Source organism: Salmo salar, chromosome 15 (assembly GCF_965601325.2).
Source record: "Salmo salar chromosome 15, fSalSal1, whole genome shotgun sequence".
Taxonomy (NCBI): domain Eukaryota; kingdom Metazoa; phylum Chordata; class Actinopteri; order Salmoniformes; family Salmonidae; genus Salmo; species Salmo salar.
Genome location: NC_138305.1, coordinates 111,553,642 through 111,574,320, shown reverse-complemented (window position 1 = coordinate 111,574,320; position 20,679 = coordinate 111,553,642). Strand labels below are relative to the sequence as shown.

The 20,679-nt window shown below is 42.2% G+C and overlaps 1 protein-coding gene across 1 annotated transcript in view; it reads left to right on the top strand.

Moving 5' to 3' along the window:
• Positions 1–6,053: 6,053 nt before the first annotated feature.
• Positions 6,054–20,679, top strand: part of hcfc1b (host cell factor C1b) — a 66,306-nt gene continuing 51,680 nt past the window's right edge. Inside the window, 5 exon segments of the mRNA XM_082962283.1 lie at positions 6,054–6,468; positions 7,985–8,184; positions 9,819–9,967; positions 10,238–10,398; positions 18,632–18,840. Of these exon segments, the coding sequence (XP_082818409.1) occupies positions 8,007–8,184; positions 9,819–9,967; positions 10,238–10,398; positions 18,632–18,840 (697 nt within the window). The 5' untranslated portion in view covers positions 6,054–6,468; positions 7,985–8,006.

The following is a 20,679-nucleotide window of genomic DNA, read 5'->3' as shown; positions in this document are numbered from 1 at the left end:
GTTTTGTCGTGCCCTCTTCACAACTGTCTTGGTATGTTTGGACCATGATAGTTCGTTGGTGATGTGGACACCAAGGAACTTGAAACTCTCAACCCGCTCCACTACAGCCCCGTTGATGTTAATGGGGGCCTGTTCGGCCCGCCTTCTGTCTTCCACGATCAGCTCCGTTGTCTTGCTCACATTGAGGGAGAGGTTGCTGTCCTGGCACCACATTGCCAGTTCTCTGCCCTCCTCCCTATAGGCTGTCTCATTGTTGTCGGTGATCAGGCCTACTACTGTTGTGTTGTCAGCAAACTTAATGATGGTGTTGGAGTTGTGTTTGGCCACGCAGCCGTGTGTGAACAGGGAATACAGGAGGAGAATGTATCAGTTGGTAGAGCATGGTGTTTGCAACGCCAGGGTTGTGGGTTCGATTCCCACGGGGGACCAGTATGGAGAAAAACATTTATGAAATGTATGCATTCACTACTGTAAGTCGCTCTGGATAAGAGCGTCTGCTAAATGACTAAAATGTAAAAATGTAAATGTAACACACCCCTGAGGGGCACCAGTGTTAAGGATAAGCGTGGCAGACGTGTTGTTGCCTACTCTTACCACCTGGGGGCGGCCCGTCAGGAAGTTCAGGATCCAGTTGCAGAGGGAGGTGTTTAGTCCCAGAGTCCTTAGCTTAGTGACAAGCTTCGTGGGCACTATTGTGTTGAATGCTGAGCTGTAGTCGATTAACAGCATTCTCACATAGGTGTTCCTTTTGTCCAGGTGAGAAAGGGCGGTGTGGAGTGCGATTGAGATTGCATCATCTGTGGATCTGTTGGGGCAGTATGCGAATTGGAGTGGGTCTAGGGTTGTCCAGGAGGATGCTGTTGATGTGAGCCATGACCAGCCTTTCAAAGCACTTCATGGCTACCGACGTGAGTGCTACGGGCGGTAATCATTTAGGCAGATTACCTTCACTTCCTTGGGCACAGGGACTACTTGAAACATGTTGGTATTACAGACTCGATCAGGGAGAGGTTGAAAATGTCAGTGAAGACACTTGCCAGTTGGCATGCTTTGAGTACACGTCCTGGTAATCCGTCTGGCCCAGCGGCTTTGTGATTGTTGACCTGTTTAAAGGTTTTGTTCACATCGGCTACAGAGAGCGTTATCACACAGTCATCCAGAACAGCTGGTGATCTCGTGCATGCTTCAGTGTTGCTTGCCTCGAAGCGAGCATAAAAGGCATTTAGCTCGTCTGGTAGGCTCGCGTCACTGGGCAGCTCGTGTCTGGGTTTCACTTTGTAGTCCGTAATAGTTTTCAAGCCCTGCCACATCCGACGAGCGTCAGAGCTGGTGTAGTAGGATTCATTCTTAATCCTATGTTGACGCTTTGCTTGTTTGATGGTTTGTCTGAGGGCATAGCGGGATTTCTTATAAGCGTCCGGATTAGTCTCCTGCTCCTTGAAAGCGGCAGCTCTAGCCTTTAGCTCAATGCAGATGTTGCCTGTAATCCATGGCTTCTGGTTGGGATATGTATGTACAGTCACCGTGGGGACGATGTCGTCGATGCACTTATTGATGAAGCCGATGACTGAGGTGGTGTATTCCTCAATGCCATTGGATGAATCCCGGATCATATTCCAGTCTGTGCAGCAAAACAGTCCTGTAGTGTAGCATCCGCGTCATCTGACCACTTCCGTATTGAGCGAGTCACTGGTACTTCCTGCTTTAGTTTTTGCTTGTAAGCAGGAATCTGGAGGATAGAATTGTGGTCAGATTTGCCAAATGGAGGGCGGGGGAGAGCTTTGTATGCATCTCTGTGTGTGGAGTAAAGGTGGTCTAGGATATTTTTATCCCTGGTTGCACATGTGACATGCTGGTAAAAATTTGGTAAAACTGATTTAAGTTTGCCTGCTTAAAGTCTGCGGCCACTAGGAGCGTCGCTTCTGGGTGAGCATTTCCTTGTTTGCTTATGGCCTTATAGAGTTGGTTTGAGAGCGGTCTTAGTCCCAGCTTCGCTCTGTGGTGGTAAATAGACTGCTACAAATAGAGAACTCTCTTGGTAGATAGTGTGGTCTACAGCTTATCATAAGGTACTCTACCTCAGGCGAGCAATACCTAAAGACTTCTTTAATATTAGACATTGCGCACCAGCTGTTATTGACAAAAGACACACACCCCCACCCCTCGTCTTACCAGAGGTAGCATCTCTGTTCTGCCGGTGCATGGAAAATAACCCTGCCAAGCTTGCCCCCTGGAATAACCCTGCCAGGCTTGCCCTCTCTGGAATAACCCTGCCAGGCTTGCCCTCTCTGGAATAACCCTGCCAGGCTTTCCCTCTCTGGAATAACCCTGCCAGGCTTGCCCTCTCTGGAATAACCCTGCCAGGCTTTCCCTCTCTGGAATAACCCTGCCAGGCTTGCCCTCTCTGGAATAACCCTGCCAGGCTTTCCCTCTCTGGAATAACCCTGCCAGGCTTGCCCTCTCTGGAATAACCCTGCCAGGCTTGCCCTCTCTGGAATAACCCTGCCAGGCTTGCTCAGCCATGGTCTTCCCTGTAGCTCAGGGTTGTGGGTTCGATTCCCACGGGGGGCCAGCACAGAAAAAAATAAATAATAATAATAATATGTATGAAATGTATGCATTCACTACTGTAAGTCGCTCTGGATAAGAGCGTCTGCTAAATGACTAAAATGTAAATGTAAAAATGAATAGTTGTTAATACGTGCAAAGAGCTTTTCCTCCACAAGATGGCGATCTATGAGGAAGGCAGAATACAGACCGGCGAGCTGCTTTCCTCCACAAGATGGCGCTCTGTGAGGAAGGCAGAATACAGACCGGCGAGCTGCTTTCCTCCACAAGATGGCGCTCTGTGAGGAAGGCAGAATACAGACCGGCGAGCTGCTTTCCTCCACAAGATGGCGATCTGTGAGGAAGGCAGAATACAGACCGGCGAGCTGCTTTCCTCCACAAGATGGCGCTCTGTGAGGAAGGCAGAATACAGACCGGCGAGGTGCTTTCCTCCACAAGATGGCGCTCTGTAAGGAAGGCAGAATACAGACCGGCGAGCTGCTTTCCTCCACAAGATGGCGCTCTGTGAGAAAGGCAGAATACAGACCGGCGAGCTGCTTTCCTCCACAAGATGGCGCTCTGTGAGGAAGGCAGAATACAGACCGGCGAGCTGCTTTCCTCCACAAGATGGCGCTCTGTGAGGAAGGCAGAATACAGACCGGCGAGCTGCTTTCCTCCACAAGATGGCGCTCTGTGAGGAAGGCAGAATACCGACCGGCGAGCTGCTTTCCTCCACAAGATGGCGCTCTGTGAGGAAGGCAGAATACAGACCGGCGAGCTGCTTTCCTCCACAAGATGGCGCTCTGTGAGGAAGGCAGAATACAGACCGGCGAGCTGCTTTCCTCTGATGAACTTTGTAAGCTGCTCTTTCATTTCACAATTTGAACTGGAATTTAACTGTAATAACGGTATTATTGTTTAATGGCATGATGACATTTTTTGTTTTTAAATATGCATGTACAGCGCCTTCGTAAAGTATTAAGACCCCTTGACCTTTTCCACATTTTGTTATGATAGAGCCTTATTTTAAAATTGATTGTCCCCTCATCAATCTACTACACACAATGCCCCATAATGATGAAGCGAAAACATTTTTTTCAAATTTAGCAAAAAAGCTAATTTAACAAAGAAAGTTAACAGAAATACTTTATTTACATAAGTATTCAGAAATTGAGGTCAGATGCATCCAGTTTCCATTGATCATCCATGAAATGTTTCTACAACTTGATTGGAGTCCACCTGTGGTAAAGTCAACTGATTGGACATGATTTGGAAAGGCACACACCTGTTTATATAAGGTCTCACAGTTGAAAGTGCATGTCAGAGCAAAAACCAAGCCATGAAGTCAAAGGAATTGTCCGTAGATCTCTGAGACAGGATTGTGTCGAGGGGCAGATTTGGGGAAGGGTACCAAAAAATGTCTGCAGCATTGAAGGTCCCCAAGAACACATTGGCCTCCATCATTCTTAAATGGAAGAAGTTTGGAACCCTAGAGCTGGCCACCCGTCAGAGAGGTGACCAAGTACCCGATGGTCACGCTGACAGAGCTCTAGAGTTCTTCTGTGGAGATGGGAGAACCTTCCAGAAGGACAACCATCTCTGCAGCACTCCACCAATCAGGCCTTTATGGTAGAGTGGCCAGACGGAAGCCACTCCTCAGTAAAAGGCACATGGCAGCCCGTTTGCAGTTTGCCAAAAGGAAGCATGTTGGTGGCAGCATGATGCTGTGGGGATGTGTTTCAGCGGCAGGGACTGGGAGACTAGTCAGGATCAAGGCAAAGATGAAGAGAGCAAAGTACAGAGAGATCCTTGATGAAAACCTGCTCAAGAGCGCTCAGGACCTCAGACTAGAGTGAAGATTCACCTTCCAACAGGACAACGACCCTAAGCACACAGCCAAGACAATGCAGGAGTGGCTTCAGGACAAGTCTCAATGTCATTGAGTGGCCCAGCCAGAGCCCGGACTTGAACCCGATCGAACATCTCTGGAGAGACCTGAAAATAGCTGTGCAGTAACGCTCCCCATCCAACCTGACAGAGCTTGAGAGGATCTGCAGAGAACAATGGGAGAAACTCCCCAAATACAGGTGTGCCAAGCTTGTAGTGTCATACCCAAGAAGACTCAAGGCTGTAATCGCTGCCAAAGGTGCTTAAAAAATGGAAATATATAACATTTACATAATTATTCAGACCCTTTACTCAGTAATTTAAAAAAAGAATCATAATCAGCAAGCATTTCTAAAAACCTGTTTTTGATTTGTCATTATGAGGTATTGTGTGTTGATGAGGGTGAAAAAATTATTTAATCCATTGTATAATAAGGCTAGAACATAACAAAATGTGGAAAAAGTCAAGGGGTCTGAATACTTTCCGTCGGCACCGTAAGTAGTTTTTGGTTTTCATTGATCTTTCAGATGCGGAGATGAACCCACCAAGCGGAGGACCAGAGGAAAGCGATGAGCTTGACTACATTTCAGGAGAGGCCAGTGAGTCAAGCCAACACATCCAGACCAACCTAAACTCACAGCTAACATCCTAGCCTTCGGGGGTTTGACAGAAATCATAATAATAATTGTTCTATTGTTGTGTTGAAATTGTCAATTTTTTTTATAATAATTAAAAATAAAACTATCTTACCGGCCCAGTACACACTGCAATACATACGGACACAGTTGTCTGTGTGTCATACACTGGCCAACAGTACATTTTGGCTTTTATCTAAGTCAGTTCTGGAAGAGCAAAGCAAATGTTTAGTAACAAACAGTATAGGAGTATTTTCCATTTAATTAAAAATACTGAAGCATACAGTTGGGAATCAGTGAAACTATACTACACAGTTGAGTCAAATAACCAACTCGTCGTTAAGCTTTGATTATTTGAATCAGCTGTGTAGTTCTAGGGCAAAAAAACAAAATGTGCAACCGGGTTTGGTAAACCCTGCCCTAGGCCACAACACATCACTAGTTCTCAACACCAAATCATTGTTCCCAAATTGTATGACATCCTTTTTTAGTATTCACAATGTATCTTTTAGATATTTCAGAAAATGTAGGATTTGTATTTTTACAGTGTATGTCAAGGTTTTCATGAAATATGCCAGTTACAAATAGCCTTAGAGTTACATTTTTTTTAAACTATAATTTCTGAATAGAAAGTCTACTGTATAGACTGCTTCAAATTAACAAAGTAGAGTTATTTAGCTATTAATGTGAATTATTTGTCTGTCATGATTTTGTTATCAAGAGTAATTCAATTGTTATACTTTATTTTAAAACATGGCCCACAATATACTTGATCATGTTTGGGGTACAGGCCTTCAACTGTCCAGAGGGGTGCATTTTTATTTTTTTTACTGTCAAACTAGGGCAGTAGTCACCTAATGATATAAGTCCGAGGGACACTTGGCTCATGCAATGTAGTGTCCTGCCAACCTTTGCCACCTGTTGCCGTGGGAGCCAGTTGTATTAATATTTTCCTTCAATTTGCTGCATTGGTGTCAGCAGTGGGATGATGGCTGTGTCACTGTTGCATTGTATTTTTTTTTTCACACAATAATATGGCGACATAGCCTACTCTACATTAGCATGCAGTTTGCCAGAATGACAATCGTTTCTCCAGGTTCAGTGTCGTATCAAACTTGTCTTTGAATGAGCAATATATATGATTTTTAATTTCGAAGTTGACCACCAACCATTCTGTAGCAGGTAATCAGTGAGAATTGGTGACAGTGGCCACCGTGCTCGACATCTCTCCACTATCGGTTTATGGAAAGTGGTGTTTGAGGCGGATGAGAAAATGGCGGCTTCCTGGGCGGCATGAGAACATGTAGCTTTTTCTCATTTTTGTTTAGAATTATCCCGGGTTCAAATTATTAAATTGAGTCCCGCTCTCGAGACTTTTGATTAAAGTTACAACTTACGAGTAAGTATAATGTGCTAACGATTACGCGACTAACTTTTTTTCGCGTTTTATTGTGACGGCTAACGTTATCTCCGCCATTTTTCTTGAGGGAAGCTAGCTAGCTTGCTAGCAAGGCTAATACAAAAAAAATAACTTATTGATATGAATGCATCAATGAAACAGACGTTAATAAAGAAGTAAAACTTAATTTCGTTAAATGATTCTATCATGTTAGGATTTATTAAGGTTGTTCTTCATTTATAACTAGCTTCTGTTAATTGGTCAAGAAGGATATTAGCAAGCTAACGTTAGCTGTAGCCTCCAAGCTGAAAGCTAACGTTAGCAAGCTAAGAAATTAGCTGTTAGCATATTTGCTATTTAGCTTAGCCATTTAGCTATCTGGTTTGTATTGGAATGTCTTGTATAATCTGGTAGTAACGTTATTTTGAATGTTAATTTGCAGCATCCGCTAACGTTAGCTAGCTCACTAGCAAAGATGCTTCACTAACGCGTTAGCTGAGCTAGCGTTTTTTTTTTTTTTTAACTACTGTAGCTTTTTAAGTATGTCAAAATGGCGACACCCAGAACAGAAAGGCATGACATTTTTTGTCTGGAAGCTAGCTTGTTACCGTCACAGTGCAATCACAGTGCAACAGAACAAATAAACACTGGCTATAAAATTACAGTTACATATGACAATTGGAGGTTTACTGACTGAAACAAGTTGAGAAATAATTTCTGCTCATGAAGAAGCATGAAAATCAACTGCAATAGTCATTTCTCCCGGGATAATAATGTCCAACCATAATGTATCTTGCAAATTTTAATCGGGATTGGGTACATACATTACTCTAAAGGTATCTGAAACGATTAAACTAGCAAGCCAGTTTCAGTGCCTAATTTGGTACTGCCATTTTTTTATTTTTTTAGTCAGGCTGTTTTCTGGATGGTTTGTTTAGTTTGTTAGCTACAAGATGGCGGCACCCATCGAATCGCACCGCCTTGCTTTCCTTTGAAATATAACTGCAACAGAAAATTAATGCGTTTAATTTTGAAGAGATTATTTAAAAAAATGGTCTCAGAGTTACACAATTTTGATGGCTGTGCATTCATGTTGTTCCGGATCTACGTTTCATATTTTCTTCTCGGGTGTCTCGCTTGCTAAAATGGCGGCTCCCATAGATGGTTTTTTTTGTGCTTCTTCTTGGCTAAATAAGCTTGCGAGCTAGCATCCACAGCCTGGACATATTTATATTCTCTATACAATTATCTACAAGTGGTCTTGAACTGGGAACAACGCATACAAATCTTGATACTATATTTGATGTTTGAGTGCAGTATTTTAGCAGGACGCGTTTTTTAATCCTGTTAGTTTAGCGTTAACGTTACTGTAGCCAGCTACTGTTAGCTTGTTGTCAGTTAACGTTAGCTGGCTAGTCCTAACGGAAGCTAGCTAACTAGTTAGCTTAGCATTGTTGTACATTAGCAATTTAGCTATATTGGAAAGCTTTTCAAATTGGATTTTTTTCCCTCAAAGAGAAACTGAATCTACCGGCACCATGACATCTGGGAACTCTGGCTCAGTTCTGCAGCCACGGTGGAAGCGGGTGTTGGGTTGGTCCGGCCCTGTCCCTCGGCCCCGACACGGACATCGTGCAGTTGCAATCAAAGAATTGATGGTTGTTTTCGGGGGAGGCAATGAAGGAATTGTGGATGAGCTACACGTATATAACACAGGTAAAGATTAATCGTCCCCATTGTTATTTTTGCATACATTCGGTATTGTTCATAAATGTTTGAGTTGCTATGGTACTAACATTTTTAGCAATTGGATACGAACTATACTCCTCGGCTAATTTGTGCTAGTTAGCCATTTCATGGGCTGTAGCGCTAACTAGCTAAATATTTTCACCAAGTAGTTATTGCTTTAAACCTCTTATGCATGGGTCGCTCAACACCAGTAAATTACCAATGTATCTCTGTGGTTGTGACAGTGAATAGGTAGGTGGTTAAAGTGTTTGACTTGTTTTTTTTCTCATATTGTGCAAAGCAATCATGCGCCAGTGTTGACGTGCCGTGAAATTTAATGGGACCAAGTAGCTAGCTCGCTAGTTATATGGCTAATGGTACCCAGTTGAGCTGCGAAGCCTTTTGGCAAAGCCGAACTCGCCCAGTGGAGATTGGAGGGAAACTGCAAAGAGAAATGGCGGGTTAAATTAAAACAACCCACGTCATAATATCAACAAAAGCTCTGTAACTGCATAATAAACTGAAATATATAAACTGACCATTAATCTATGATCTGCATTTTTAATAAGCCATGCCGTTTGTGAAAATCCACACTAATGGGTATTTTTTTTCAACGGGTGTGCCAAAAACAACAACAACAAAAAAATGTAAACAAAGCATCCCTTTCACTGGGCATCACTTTATTTCTATGGTCTGCCAGTGGTGCAGCATCAGGAATTAATTTACATATTGGCATGTTTGATAGTCTATTTAATTAATTGAAATAACTGGAATTCTAACAGGCTGTGGCTTTTGACAGTCGTTAGTTAAGCAGGTTATTGCCAGTGATCGACTTGGACTGAAATAGATGCTTTGCTCTGATTGTTTATATTTAGGTGCAGGAACTCTGCAATACTTTCGAGCTAATACTCTATAAGTTGCAGTACTCAAGCAGTAGAATATTTTTTTACTAATAAAATACCGGACCAGGTATCAGGATACCGAGTAGTATCAGGATACCACAGTGAGAAATTCAGTGACCTAGAGTCCTGTTCAACCCGTCACCGGAAACCATGTTCCTGCTTTCTAAACATTATGCGCATGCGCTATACAACCTGTCGCTGATATTCACACTTGCTCATACAGTATTTGCAAATGCCTACCTGTGATTTGGATGGAGGAATGAATATGCATGCATAATGATGCATAAGGAGAGAAGCGGGTGAGTGATTGCTGTAAGGGATGCACTACCGTATTTATAGCTGTCACACGTGATTATGAGCATTTAAAGTGAAGTAGATATTATTGGACCAGAACATACAAGAGACTAGTGACTGTTGCTTAGATTCAACAGAATTTATAAACACAACTGACTTTATTAAACGTTTTATAACACGAGTAAGCAGGTTCTTTTAGATCAGTAGGACTGAACAATTTGGTAGTATATGAAACGGTACTATGGTATTCTAAAATGTTGGTATCATGACACTTTTTTTGGTACCGTGGTAGTACAGTGGTACCGGTATACCGTGCAACACTAAGTAGATTTGATTAGCCGGCCTGCCCAAGTCGAGCACTGGTTATTACTACAGTAACTTCAGTACCTAGCAGGGTTTATAATCCATCAATTCAATGTGTTTCAGCAACCAATCAGTGGTTCATTCCTGCTGTCCGTGGCGACATCCCGCCTGGCTGTGCTGCGTATGGGTTTGTGTGCGACGGCACAAGGCTGCTGGTGTTCGGAGGGATGGTGGAGTATGGCAAATACAGTAACGATCTGTATGAACTGCAGGTACGTGTTCAGCCCACAGAATTAAGCTCTGACAGTTATTTAGTGGGATTTGGTGTTGTAAACACGAAATAGTTTGCAAAAAATATCTGTTATACTAATTTCCGTCCTCAATTTTAAACTGTAACACACGTTCCTTGTCATTTCTATGTTTTGCATAAGATGTGCTTGAACAGGTATAGCCTAATTAGAGATCTTAGCTCTGTAGGCACAACTGAGCTTGTTAGTGAGTCACTGCATTCATGTTGTCGTTTGCTGCTGATCTCTCCTCAGGCCAGTCGCTGGGAGTGGAAGCGTCTGAAGCCCAAGTCTCCTAAGAACGGCCCTCCTCCCTGTCCCCGCCTGGGACACAGCTTCTCCCTAGTAGGGAACAAATGCTTCCTGTTTGGAGGACTGGCTAACGACAGTGAGGACCCCAAGAACAACATCCCCAGGTATGCATCATATATTATCCACCAAGAACCACACCCCCAGGTATGTGTGTACTGTGTAGCCTACAGTGCAATTCGGAGAGTGTTCAGACCCCTCAACTTTTTCCACATTTTGTTACTGAACAGCCTTTTTCTAAAATGTATTAAATCGTTTTTCCCCCCTCGTCAATCTACACACAATACTCCAAAATGACAAAGTAAAAACAGGGTTGAATTTTTTATATATATATATATATATATATATATATATATATATATATATATAAAAGAAATATGACCTTTCCGTAAGTATTCAGACTCTTTACTCAGCACTTTGTTGAAGCACCTTTGGCAGCGATTACAGCCTCGGGCCTTCTTGGGTATGACACTACAAGCTTGGCACACCTGTATTTGTGTAGTTTCTCCCATTCAAGGACATTCAGAGACTTTTCCCAAAGCCACTCCTGCATTGTCTTGGCTGTGTGCTTAGGGGTCATTGTCCTGTTGGAAGGTGAACCTTTGCCCCAGTCTGAGGTCCTGAGCGCTCTGGAGCAGGTTTTCATCAAGGATCTCTCTGTACTTTGCTCCGTTCAATATTTGCCTTGATCCTGACTAGTCTCCCAGTCCCTGCCTCTGGAAAAACATCCCCACAGCATGATGCTGCCACCACCACCATGGTTCACCGTAGGGATGGTGCCAGGTTTCCTCCAGATGTGTTGCTTGGCATTCAGGCCAAAGAGTTCTATCTTGGTTTCATCAGATCAGAGAATCTTGTTTCTCATGGTCTGAGAGTACTTTAGGTTCCCTTTGGCAAACTGAGTGGCGGCTTCCGTCTGGCAACTCTACCATAAAGGCCTGATTTGGTGGAGTGCTGCAGATATGGTTGTCTTTCTGGAAGGTTCTCCCATCTCCACAGAGGAACTCCAGAGCTCTGTCAGAGTGACCATTAGGTTCTTGGTCACCTCCCTGACCAAGGCCCTTCTCCACTGATTGCTCAGTTTGGCCGGGTGGCCAGCTCTTGGAAGAATCTTGGTGGTTCCAAACTTTTTCATTTAAGATTGATGGAGGTCGCTGTGACCTTCAATGCTGCAGAAATGTTTTGGTACCCTTCCCCAGATCTACGGACAATTCCTTCAAACTCATGTCTTGGTTTTTCTCTGACATGCACTGTTAACCGTGGGGCCTTATATAGACAGGTGTGTGCCTTTCCAAATCATGTCCAATCAATTCAATTTACCACAGGTGGACTCCAAGTTGTAGTAACATCTCGAGGACGATCAATGGAAACAGGATGCACCTGAGCTCAATTTCGAGTCTCGTAGCAAAAGATCTGAATACTTACAGTGCCAGTCATAAGTTTGGACACCTATTCTCTCAAGAGTTTTTCTTTATTTTTTACTATTTTCTACATTGTAGAATAATAGTGAAGACATCAAAACAATGAATTAACACACATGGAATCATGTAACCAAAAAAGTGTTAAATTAAAATATATTTTATATTCTTCAAAGTAGCCACCCTTTGCCCTGATAGCTTTGCACACGCTTGGCATTCTCTCAACCAGCTTCACCTGGAATGCTTTTCCAACAGTCTTGAAAGAGTTTCTACATATACTGAGCACTTGTTGGCTGCTTTTCCTTCACTCTGCGGTCCAACTCATCCCAAACCGTCTCAATTGGGTTGAGGTCGGGTGATTTGTAGAGGCCAGGTCATCTGATGCAGCACTCCATCACTTTCCTTCTTGGTCAAATAGTCCTTACACAGCCTGGAGGTGTGTTGGGTCATTGTCCTGTTGAAAAACAAATAATAGTCCCACTAAGATTCAAACCAGATGGGGTGGCGTATCGCTGCAGAATGCTGTGGTAGCTATGCTGGCTATGCCTTCAATTTTAAATAAATCGGTGTCACCAGCAAGCACCATCACACCTCTTCCTCCATGCTTCGCGGTGGGAACCACACATGCGGAGATCATCCGTTCACCTACTCTTGGCGGTTGGAACCAAAAACCTAAAATTTGGACTCATCAGACCAAAGGACAGGTTTCCACCGGTCTAATATCTATTGCTCGTGTTTCTTGGCCCAAGCAAATCTCTTCTTATTGGTGTCTTTTAGTAGTGGCGGTCCTCATGAGAGCCAGTTTAATCATAGCGCTTGATGGGTTTTTGCGACTGCACTTGAAGAAACCTTCAAAATTCTTTACTTTTTCTGGATTGACTGACCTTCATGTCTTATTAAAGTAATGATGGACTGTTGTTTCTCTTTTCTCATTTGAGTTGTTCTTTCCATAATATGGGCTTGGTCTTTTACCAAAAAGGGCTGTCTTCTGTGTGCCACCCCTACCTTGTCTCAACAAAATTGATTGGCTCAAATGCATTAAGGAAAGACATTTATGGAATTAACTTTTGACAAGGCACACCTGTCAATTGAAATGCATTCCAGGTGACTACCTCATGAAACTTGTTTCAGAGAATGCCAAGAGTCATTTTTGATTCGTTTTAACACCTTTCTTTGGTTACCACATGACGCAATATGTGTTATTTCATCATTTTAATGTTTCTGTCACCGTCTCTTATGACTGAAAATAACTTCTGGACATCAGAAGAGCGATTACTCACCTCGGATTGGACAAAGATTTTTTTTTTTTTCTTTATTCAATCGGAGGCGAAAGATGTACGGCCCCTCCCGGACCTGGCCCAAATCACCCTCATTCACATGAAAAGGATACTCCGATACAAGGGGTGCAGAACCGGGTGTTTGGTGAGAATTCGTTGGCGAGTGGATAATCTGCATGTACCATCCATCCTGCTGGCAAACATGCAATTACTGGAGAATAAACTGGATGAGCTCCGTTCGAGAATATCCTACCAACGGGACATTAAAAATTGTAATCTCTTATGTTTCACCGAGTCGTCGTGGCTGAACAAGGACATGGATAATATATAGTTGGCTGGGTTTTCTGTGCATCAGCAAGACAACAGCAATCTCTGGTAAGACGACGGGGTGGTGATCTGTGTCTTGTCATCAACAGCTGGTGTGCCATCTCTAATGTTAAGGGAGTCTCTAAGTTTTGCTCACCTGAGGTATAGTAACTCATAACCTGTAGACTATTTATTTACCAAGAGTTTTCATCAATGTTTTTCATAGCTGTCTATTTACCACCACAAACCGATGCAGGATCGGAGACCGCACTCAACAAGCAGTATAAGGACATAAGCAAACAAGAGGATGCTCACCCGGACGTGGCTCGCCTAGTGGCTGGGGACTTAATGCAGCGAAACTTAAATGTGTTTTTCCCCATTTCTACAAGCATGTTACATGTGCAATCAGAGGAGAGAATAAACTCGAGACCACCTTTACAACACACACACACAGAGACGCATACAACGCTCTCCCTTGCCCTTCATTTGGCAAATCTGACCATAATTCTATCCTCCTGATTCCGGCTTACAAGCAAAAACTCAAGCAGGAAGTACCAGCGACTCGCTAAATGCCAAAGTGGTCTGATGAGCTAAGCGACTGTTTTGCTTGCACAGACTGGAATATATTCCGGGGTTCATCCGATGGCATTGAGGAATATACCACACCAGTCACCGGCTTCATCAACAAGTACATCGCCGCCGGTGTTGTCCCCACATTGACTGTACATATATCCAAACCAGAGGCCCTGGATTACAGGTAGTGAAGGAAGTTGTTTATTTATATAAAAAAAATCTTGGTCGACCTAAAGTCTGTTCTTTGGACCAGTCAATTTGTTTGAACATTTTAAATATGTATTTTTCCATATAGACGTACCTTATGCGTTTTTAATAAAATCAACTATATGCATTGATCTGGCATTGATCTTGTCTGATGCTTTATGCTGTTTGATTAAATAAGACACAAATGGCCCAAGATTTAAATATCCTGCTGGCTTTCACAGATTCTGCCATTACTCTCCAGAAGTTGCCTGTAATGGGCTATATAAAGAGTTGGCAACCTTTCTGATGTTTAATGCCAATTTCTTACAATTACGACCGATCTGTTTGCCAGTTATGGTTTTCATATGCACGTTTTTTTTTGTGGAACAGTTTCATTTAATTTATAATAATGTCTTCATATCTTAAACTCCTTGTCATGTGGTTAAGCAAAATTATATCTAAATGAAAATGATACAAACCTAAAAAGTCACTTCTATTGCCGTTGCCAACTATGTAAAAATTGCCTACATACAGCCAACAAATAAAAACATTGCAGCCTGCAGGTAGAAAATATAATGATAAAAAGAAATATCCTATAAATCACATTGGCTACGTATGTCCTGTCTGCAACGAACTTGAAATGTTTCAACTATTATCTTGGGTCTGGCCTGATCCACCTAAATATAAACAGTACCAGCACCCAAAATGAGTATCAAAACCTATTTCGGTCCAAGTCGAGCACTGATAAGAAGTAATCAGGTTGGCCTATTTTTAACGTTTTCCACTAGATCAGAGCATGACGTTTTTCCATTTCACGCCGAGTGGTTATCGAAAGGGAGAGAGCTGGAAAGATTTTTCAAATATATTAAAGAATTGTCATTCTCAATGGATGTAAAAACAGACTTTGTTTGCTTGCTGTTTTTGAGGTGAAGAAAATATTACTTTGAGAAGCTCCGCGGATTATTAGTGGTGGTGCGTTAAACCAATCATAAACGCTATCAGATCCCCCAAATGCAACATTATTATGCCTACATTTGTGCGCAGGCCAGGAAACCTATAGGCCTACTTCTGAGCGTAATCAGCGTCCTCAATCAACATTGACAGGAGCACTCCAAACAAAAGACAATGACTACATTACGTTTACAAACCTCGGAAATGGAATGAAATGAACCAAAACTTGTTTCTCACAAGTGTTGCATATGTTGTGCGCTCTGCAAAACAATGTGTCCACTCCGACAATGACAAAAGGTAAAATTTAATAATCATATATTGAAATTGCTGTAACCAAATAAACATTGTAGATTAGGAATTAATGCTAAATGTACTACTGGTGATATATGTAATGGGGAATTGACGCCAACAATTCGCACAATGGTGTTATGAAACAATGAATGTGTTAAATCCAACGTCTGCATTGGCCATGCAGCTTTTACGGTGATACTGTAGAAGTCAGGGCATTCATACTACTTTGCGCTTTGCAGAGCAGCGTAGAGCTGTTGTCAAGGAAGTGAGTTTGTTTATACAGAATGTACCACCCCCCCACCTGCCGTCAATGCGGAGCTATACAGAGGGAGGCGCATGGCGATGGGGTAATGAGCTTCATTTGACCTCTGCATGCCTCTGGAGGCTCCGGAGTTAGGTCACTTCCTCCATATGGAGCCACTGAGGTCATTGTGGTCAGCCCTAATTACAGACATCTGCACTGAGCTAAAGACTAGAGCTGCAGCTTTCAAGGAGTGGGACACTAATCTGGATTAGAGGTCGACCGATTTAATCGGAATGGACGATTTTTAATTGGGACCGATTTTCAAGTTTTCATAATAATTGGTAATCGGCATTTTTGGACACCGATTATGGCCGATTTACATTGCACTCCACGAGGAGACTGCGTGGCAGGCTGACTACCTGTTATGCGGGTGCAGCAAGGAGCCACGGTAAGGTTCTAGCTAGCATTAAACTTATCTTATAAAATTAAAACAATCAATCTTAACATAATCACTAGTTAACTACACATGATTGATATTACTAGTTTATGTAGCTTGTCCTGCGTTGCATATAATCGATGCGGTGCCTATTAATTTATCATTGAATCACAGCCTACTTCGCCAAACGGGTGATTTAACAAGCGCATTTGCGAAAAAAGCACTGTCGTTGCACCAATGTACCTAACCATAAACATCAACGCCTTTCTTAAAATCAATACACAAGTATGTTTTTAAACCTGCATATTTAGTTAATATTGCCAGCTAACATTAATTTCTTTTAACTAGGGAAATTGTGTCACTTCTCTTGCGTTCAGTGTAAGCAGAGTCAGGGTATATGCAGCAGTTTGGGCCGCCTGGTTCGTTGCGAACTGTGAAGACCGTTTCTTCCTAACAAAGACCGTAATCAATTTGCCAGAATTGTACATAATTATGACATGGCATTGACGGTTGTGCAATGTAACAGCAATATTTAGACTTAGGGATGCCACACGTTAGATAAAATATGGAACGGTTCTGTATTTCACTGAAAGAATAAACGTTTTGTTTTCAAAATGATAGTTTCCGGATTCGACCATATTCATGACCTAAGGCTCGTATTTCTGTGTGTTATTATATTCTAATTAAGTCTATGATTTGATAGAGCAGTCTGACTGAGCGGTGGTAGGCCGCAGCAGGCTCGTAAGCATTCATTCAAACAGCACTTTCCTGCATTTGCCAGCAACTCTTCGCTGTCCTTCAAGCATTGCGCTGTTTATGACTTCAAGCCTATCAACTCCCGAAATTAGGCTGGCAATACTCAAGTACCTATTAGAACATCCAATAGTCAAAGGTATATGAAATACAAATGGTATAGAGAGAAATAGTCCTATAATAACTACAACCTAAAACTTCTTACCTGGGAATATTGAAGACTCATGTTAAAAGGAACCATCAGCTTTCATATGTTCTGAGAAAGGAACTTAAATGTTAGCTTTTTTACATGGCACATATTGCGCTTTTTTACTTTCTTCTCCAACACTTTGTTTTTGCATTATTTAAACCAAATTGAACATGTTTCATTATTTGTTTGAGGCTAAATTGATTTTATTGATGTATTAAGTTAAAATAAGTGTTAATTCAGTATTGTTGTCATTTATTTTATATATATATATTATAAAAAATCGGCCGATTAATCGGCATCTGCTTTTGTTGGTCCTCCAATAATCGGTATCGGCGTTGAAAAATCATAATTGGTCGACCTCTAATCTGGATGCTTATGAGACATCCTGCTATGCCCTCCGATGAACCATCAAACAGTCAATGCCGGATGAAGATTGAATCCTACTACACCGGCTCTAACGCTCATTGGATGTGGTGACAGGGTTTGCAAACTATTACGAAGGGAAACCCAGCCGCGAGCTAGCGTTCCAGACGAACTAAAGCGTCCAGACGAACTAAATGCCTTCTATGCTTTCTTTGAGGCAACAACACTGAACCATGCATGAGAGCACCAGCTCTTCCGGATGACTGATCACGCTCTCCGTAGCCGATGTGAATAAGACCTTTAAACAGGTCAACATTCACAAGGCCGCAGGGCCAGATGGATTACCAGGACACTTACTCTGAGCATGCGCTGACCAACTGGCGAAGTGACCATTTCAAACTCTCCCTGACCCAGTCTGTAATACACGTTTCAAGCAGATCCCCATAGTCCCTGTGCCCAAGAACGCCAAGGTAACCTGTCTAAATGACTACCGCCTGTAGCACTCATGTCTGTAACCATGAAGTGCTTTAAAAGGCTGGTCATGGCTCACATCAACACCATCATCCCAGAAACCCTAGACCCACTACAATTCGCGTACCACCCCAACAGATCCACAGATGAGGAAATCTCTATTGCACTCCACGCTGCCCTTTCCCACCTGGACAAAAGGAACACCTACGCGAGGATGGTTTTCATTGACTACAGCTCAGCGTTCAACACCGTAGTGCTCTCCGAGCTCATCACTAATCCAAGAACCCTTCCGCTGCAACTGGATCCTGGACTTCCTGACGGGCCGCCCCCAAGTTGTAAGGGTAGGCAACAACACCTCGGCCACGCTGATCCTCAACACGGGGGCCCCTCAGGGGTGCGTGCTTAGTCCCCTCCTGTTCTCCCTGTTTGCCGACGGCACCTTAACAGCTTCTACCTCCGAACCAAAGGACTGCAAAACAGTTAATCAAATGGCTACCCGGACCCTCCCTTTTATTTAAACTGCTGCTACTTGCTGTTCATTATCGATGCATAGTCACTTTACCCCTATCATGTACATATTACCTCAATTAACCTGTACCCCCACACATTGACTCGGTACCCCATGTATATAGCCTTGTTGTTATTTTGCTGCTTTTTCTTAATTTGGTTAGTTAATTTGTTTTAATTTACATTTTGTTTGTGCAATTTTCTTACTTAAAAAAATAAATAATAATCTTCCTTGTTGGTAAAGGGATTGTAAGTAAGCATTTTCACGGTTAGGTTAACCTACTCCTGTTGTATTCAGCACACGTGACAAATAAAATGTGATTTGAATATAAGGCACAGAATAAGACTAATGTTATTTTCCCTCCTCCACCCAGATACCTGAATGATCTGTATACGCTGGAGCTGCGCGCCGGCTCCAGTGTAGTAGGCTGGGACATCCCCATCACCTACGGGGTGTTGCCCCCACCCAGAGAGAGCCATACTGCCGTCGTCTACACAGAGAAGACCTCTAGCAAGTCCCGTCTGGTCATCTATGGGGGTATGAGCGGCTGTCGACTGGGGGATTTGTGGACCCTGGATATAGGTGAGTGATTGGTCAATTTTCCTGCCGATTTTTGGAAAATCAAATCAAGTTCATTTTTCATATGCACTGGATACACGGTACAGGGTTTTTTCCTTTATCAAAGGGGAGCTTATGTGGCAGAGGGCGTGGCAATGGGCACGTACAGCTGGGTGTTTAGAGAACATTTTTAAATACCCCCATCTTGGCGGTGTAGAGAACTTTTTTGATATTTAAGCCAATTTCCTGCAATTCTACACACTTCTCCATGGAGAGCTTGTTTCAGTTTTAAATGTAATTTCCTGCGATTTATTTAAATGTATTTACATTTGTAAAAAAAAAAAACAAAAAAAAAGGGCTTTCAGAAGTATTTATACTCCTTGACGTATTCCACATTTTGTGTTAACCCCTGAATTCAAAAATCTGTTAAATTTACTTTTCTCACCCATACACATGGAATACCCCATAATGACAAAGTCAAAACATGTTTTTAGAAATGTTTGCTAATAAAAAAAGATAATTGAAAATTAAATACAGAAATATCAAATTTACGTAAGTGTTCACACCCCTGATTCAATACTTTGTAGATGCACCTTTGGTGGCGAGTGCAGCTTTGATTGTCTTGGTTATGTCTGTGTCTGGATTTGGGGAAATTCTTCCAGATAGGTGAAGTGCTCTAGAGACTGTTCTGGAAGGTTCTCCCATCTCAGCTAAGGAACTCTGTAGTTCTGTCAGTGGTCATTTTGGTTCTTGGTAGCAATGTGACAAATGTAAAAAAAAAAAAAAAGTGGTTTTCTGTTAAAACGATAAGGAAAGGTTTTTGCGACTGCACTTCAAGAATCTTTCAAAGTTCTTGACATTTTCCAGATTGACTGACCTTCATGTCTTAAAGGTAATGATGGACTGTCGTTTCTCTTTGTTAATTTGGGCTGTTCTTGCTGTAGTATGGGCTTGGTCTTTTACCAAATAGGCCTATCTTCTGTATACCACCTCTACCTGGCTCATACGCATTAAGAAGGAAAGAAATTCCACAAATTAACATGGCACACCTGCTAATTGAAATGCATTCCAGGTGACTACCTCATGAAGCTGGTTGAGAGAATGCCAAGATTGTGCAAAGCTGTCATCAAGGCAAAGGGTGGCTACTTTGAAGAATCTCAAATACATTTTGATTTGTTTAACACTTTTTTTTTTTTGGTTACTACATGATACCATATGTGTCATTTCATAGTTTTGATGTCTTCACTATTATTCTACAATGTCGGAAATTGTAGCCATCGATGAGCTTGCTGCAACTTGTTCTATGGCCAATTTGGCCCTCATAAGCAAATTGCTCTTATTCTTCAGTGTTTGTTGGGTGCCATCCACCAATTGATGTTTTATAGGTTATGGGATGAGATTGAGATCTGGACTTCTCATTGGCTACTCCAGAACAGTCCAGTGGTTTTTTTTTTTAAACCATTCCAGGGTGCTTTTTACGTGTGTTTTGGGGTTTGTTGTCCTACTGGAAGACCCACAACCTTCAAGAGACAGTTTTTGGACACTGGGTTGAACATTGCACTCCAAAACACCTTGATTTAAAAAAAAAAAAAAAAAAAATTCACCTTTATTTAACCAGGTAGGCTAGTTGAGATCAAGTTCTCATTTACAACTGCGACCTGGCCAACATAAAGCAAAGCAGTGCGACACAAACAACAACACAGTTACACATGGAATAAACAAACATACAGTCAATAATACAATTGGGGAAAAAAGAAAGTCGATATACAGTGTGTGCAAATGGCGTGAGGAGGTAAGGCAATAAATAGGCCATAGTAGCGAAGTAATTACAATTTAGCAGATTAACACTGGAGTGATAGATGT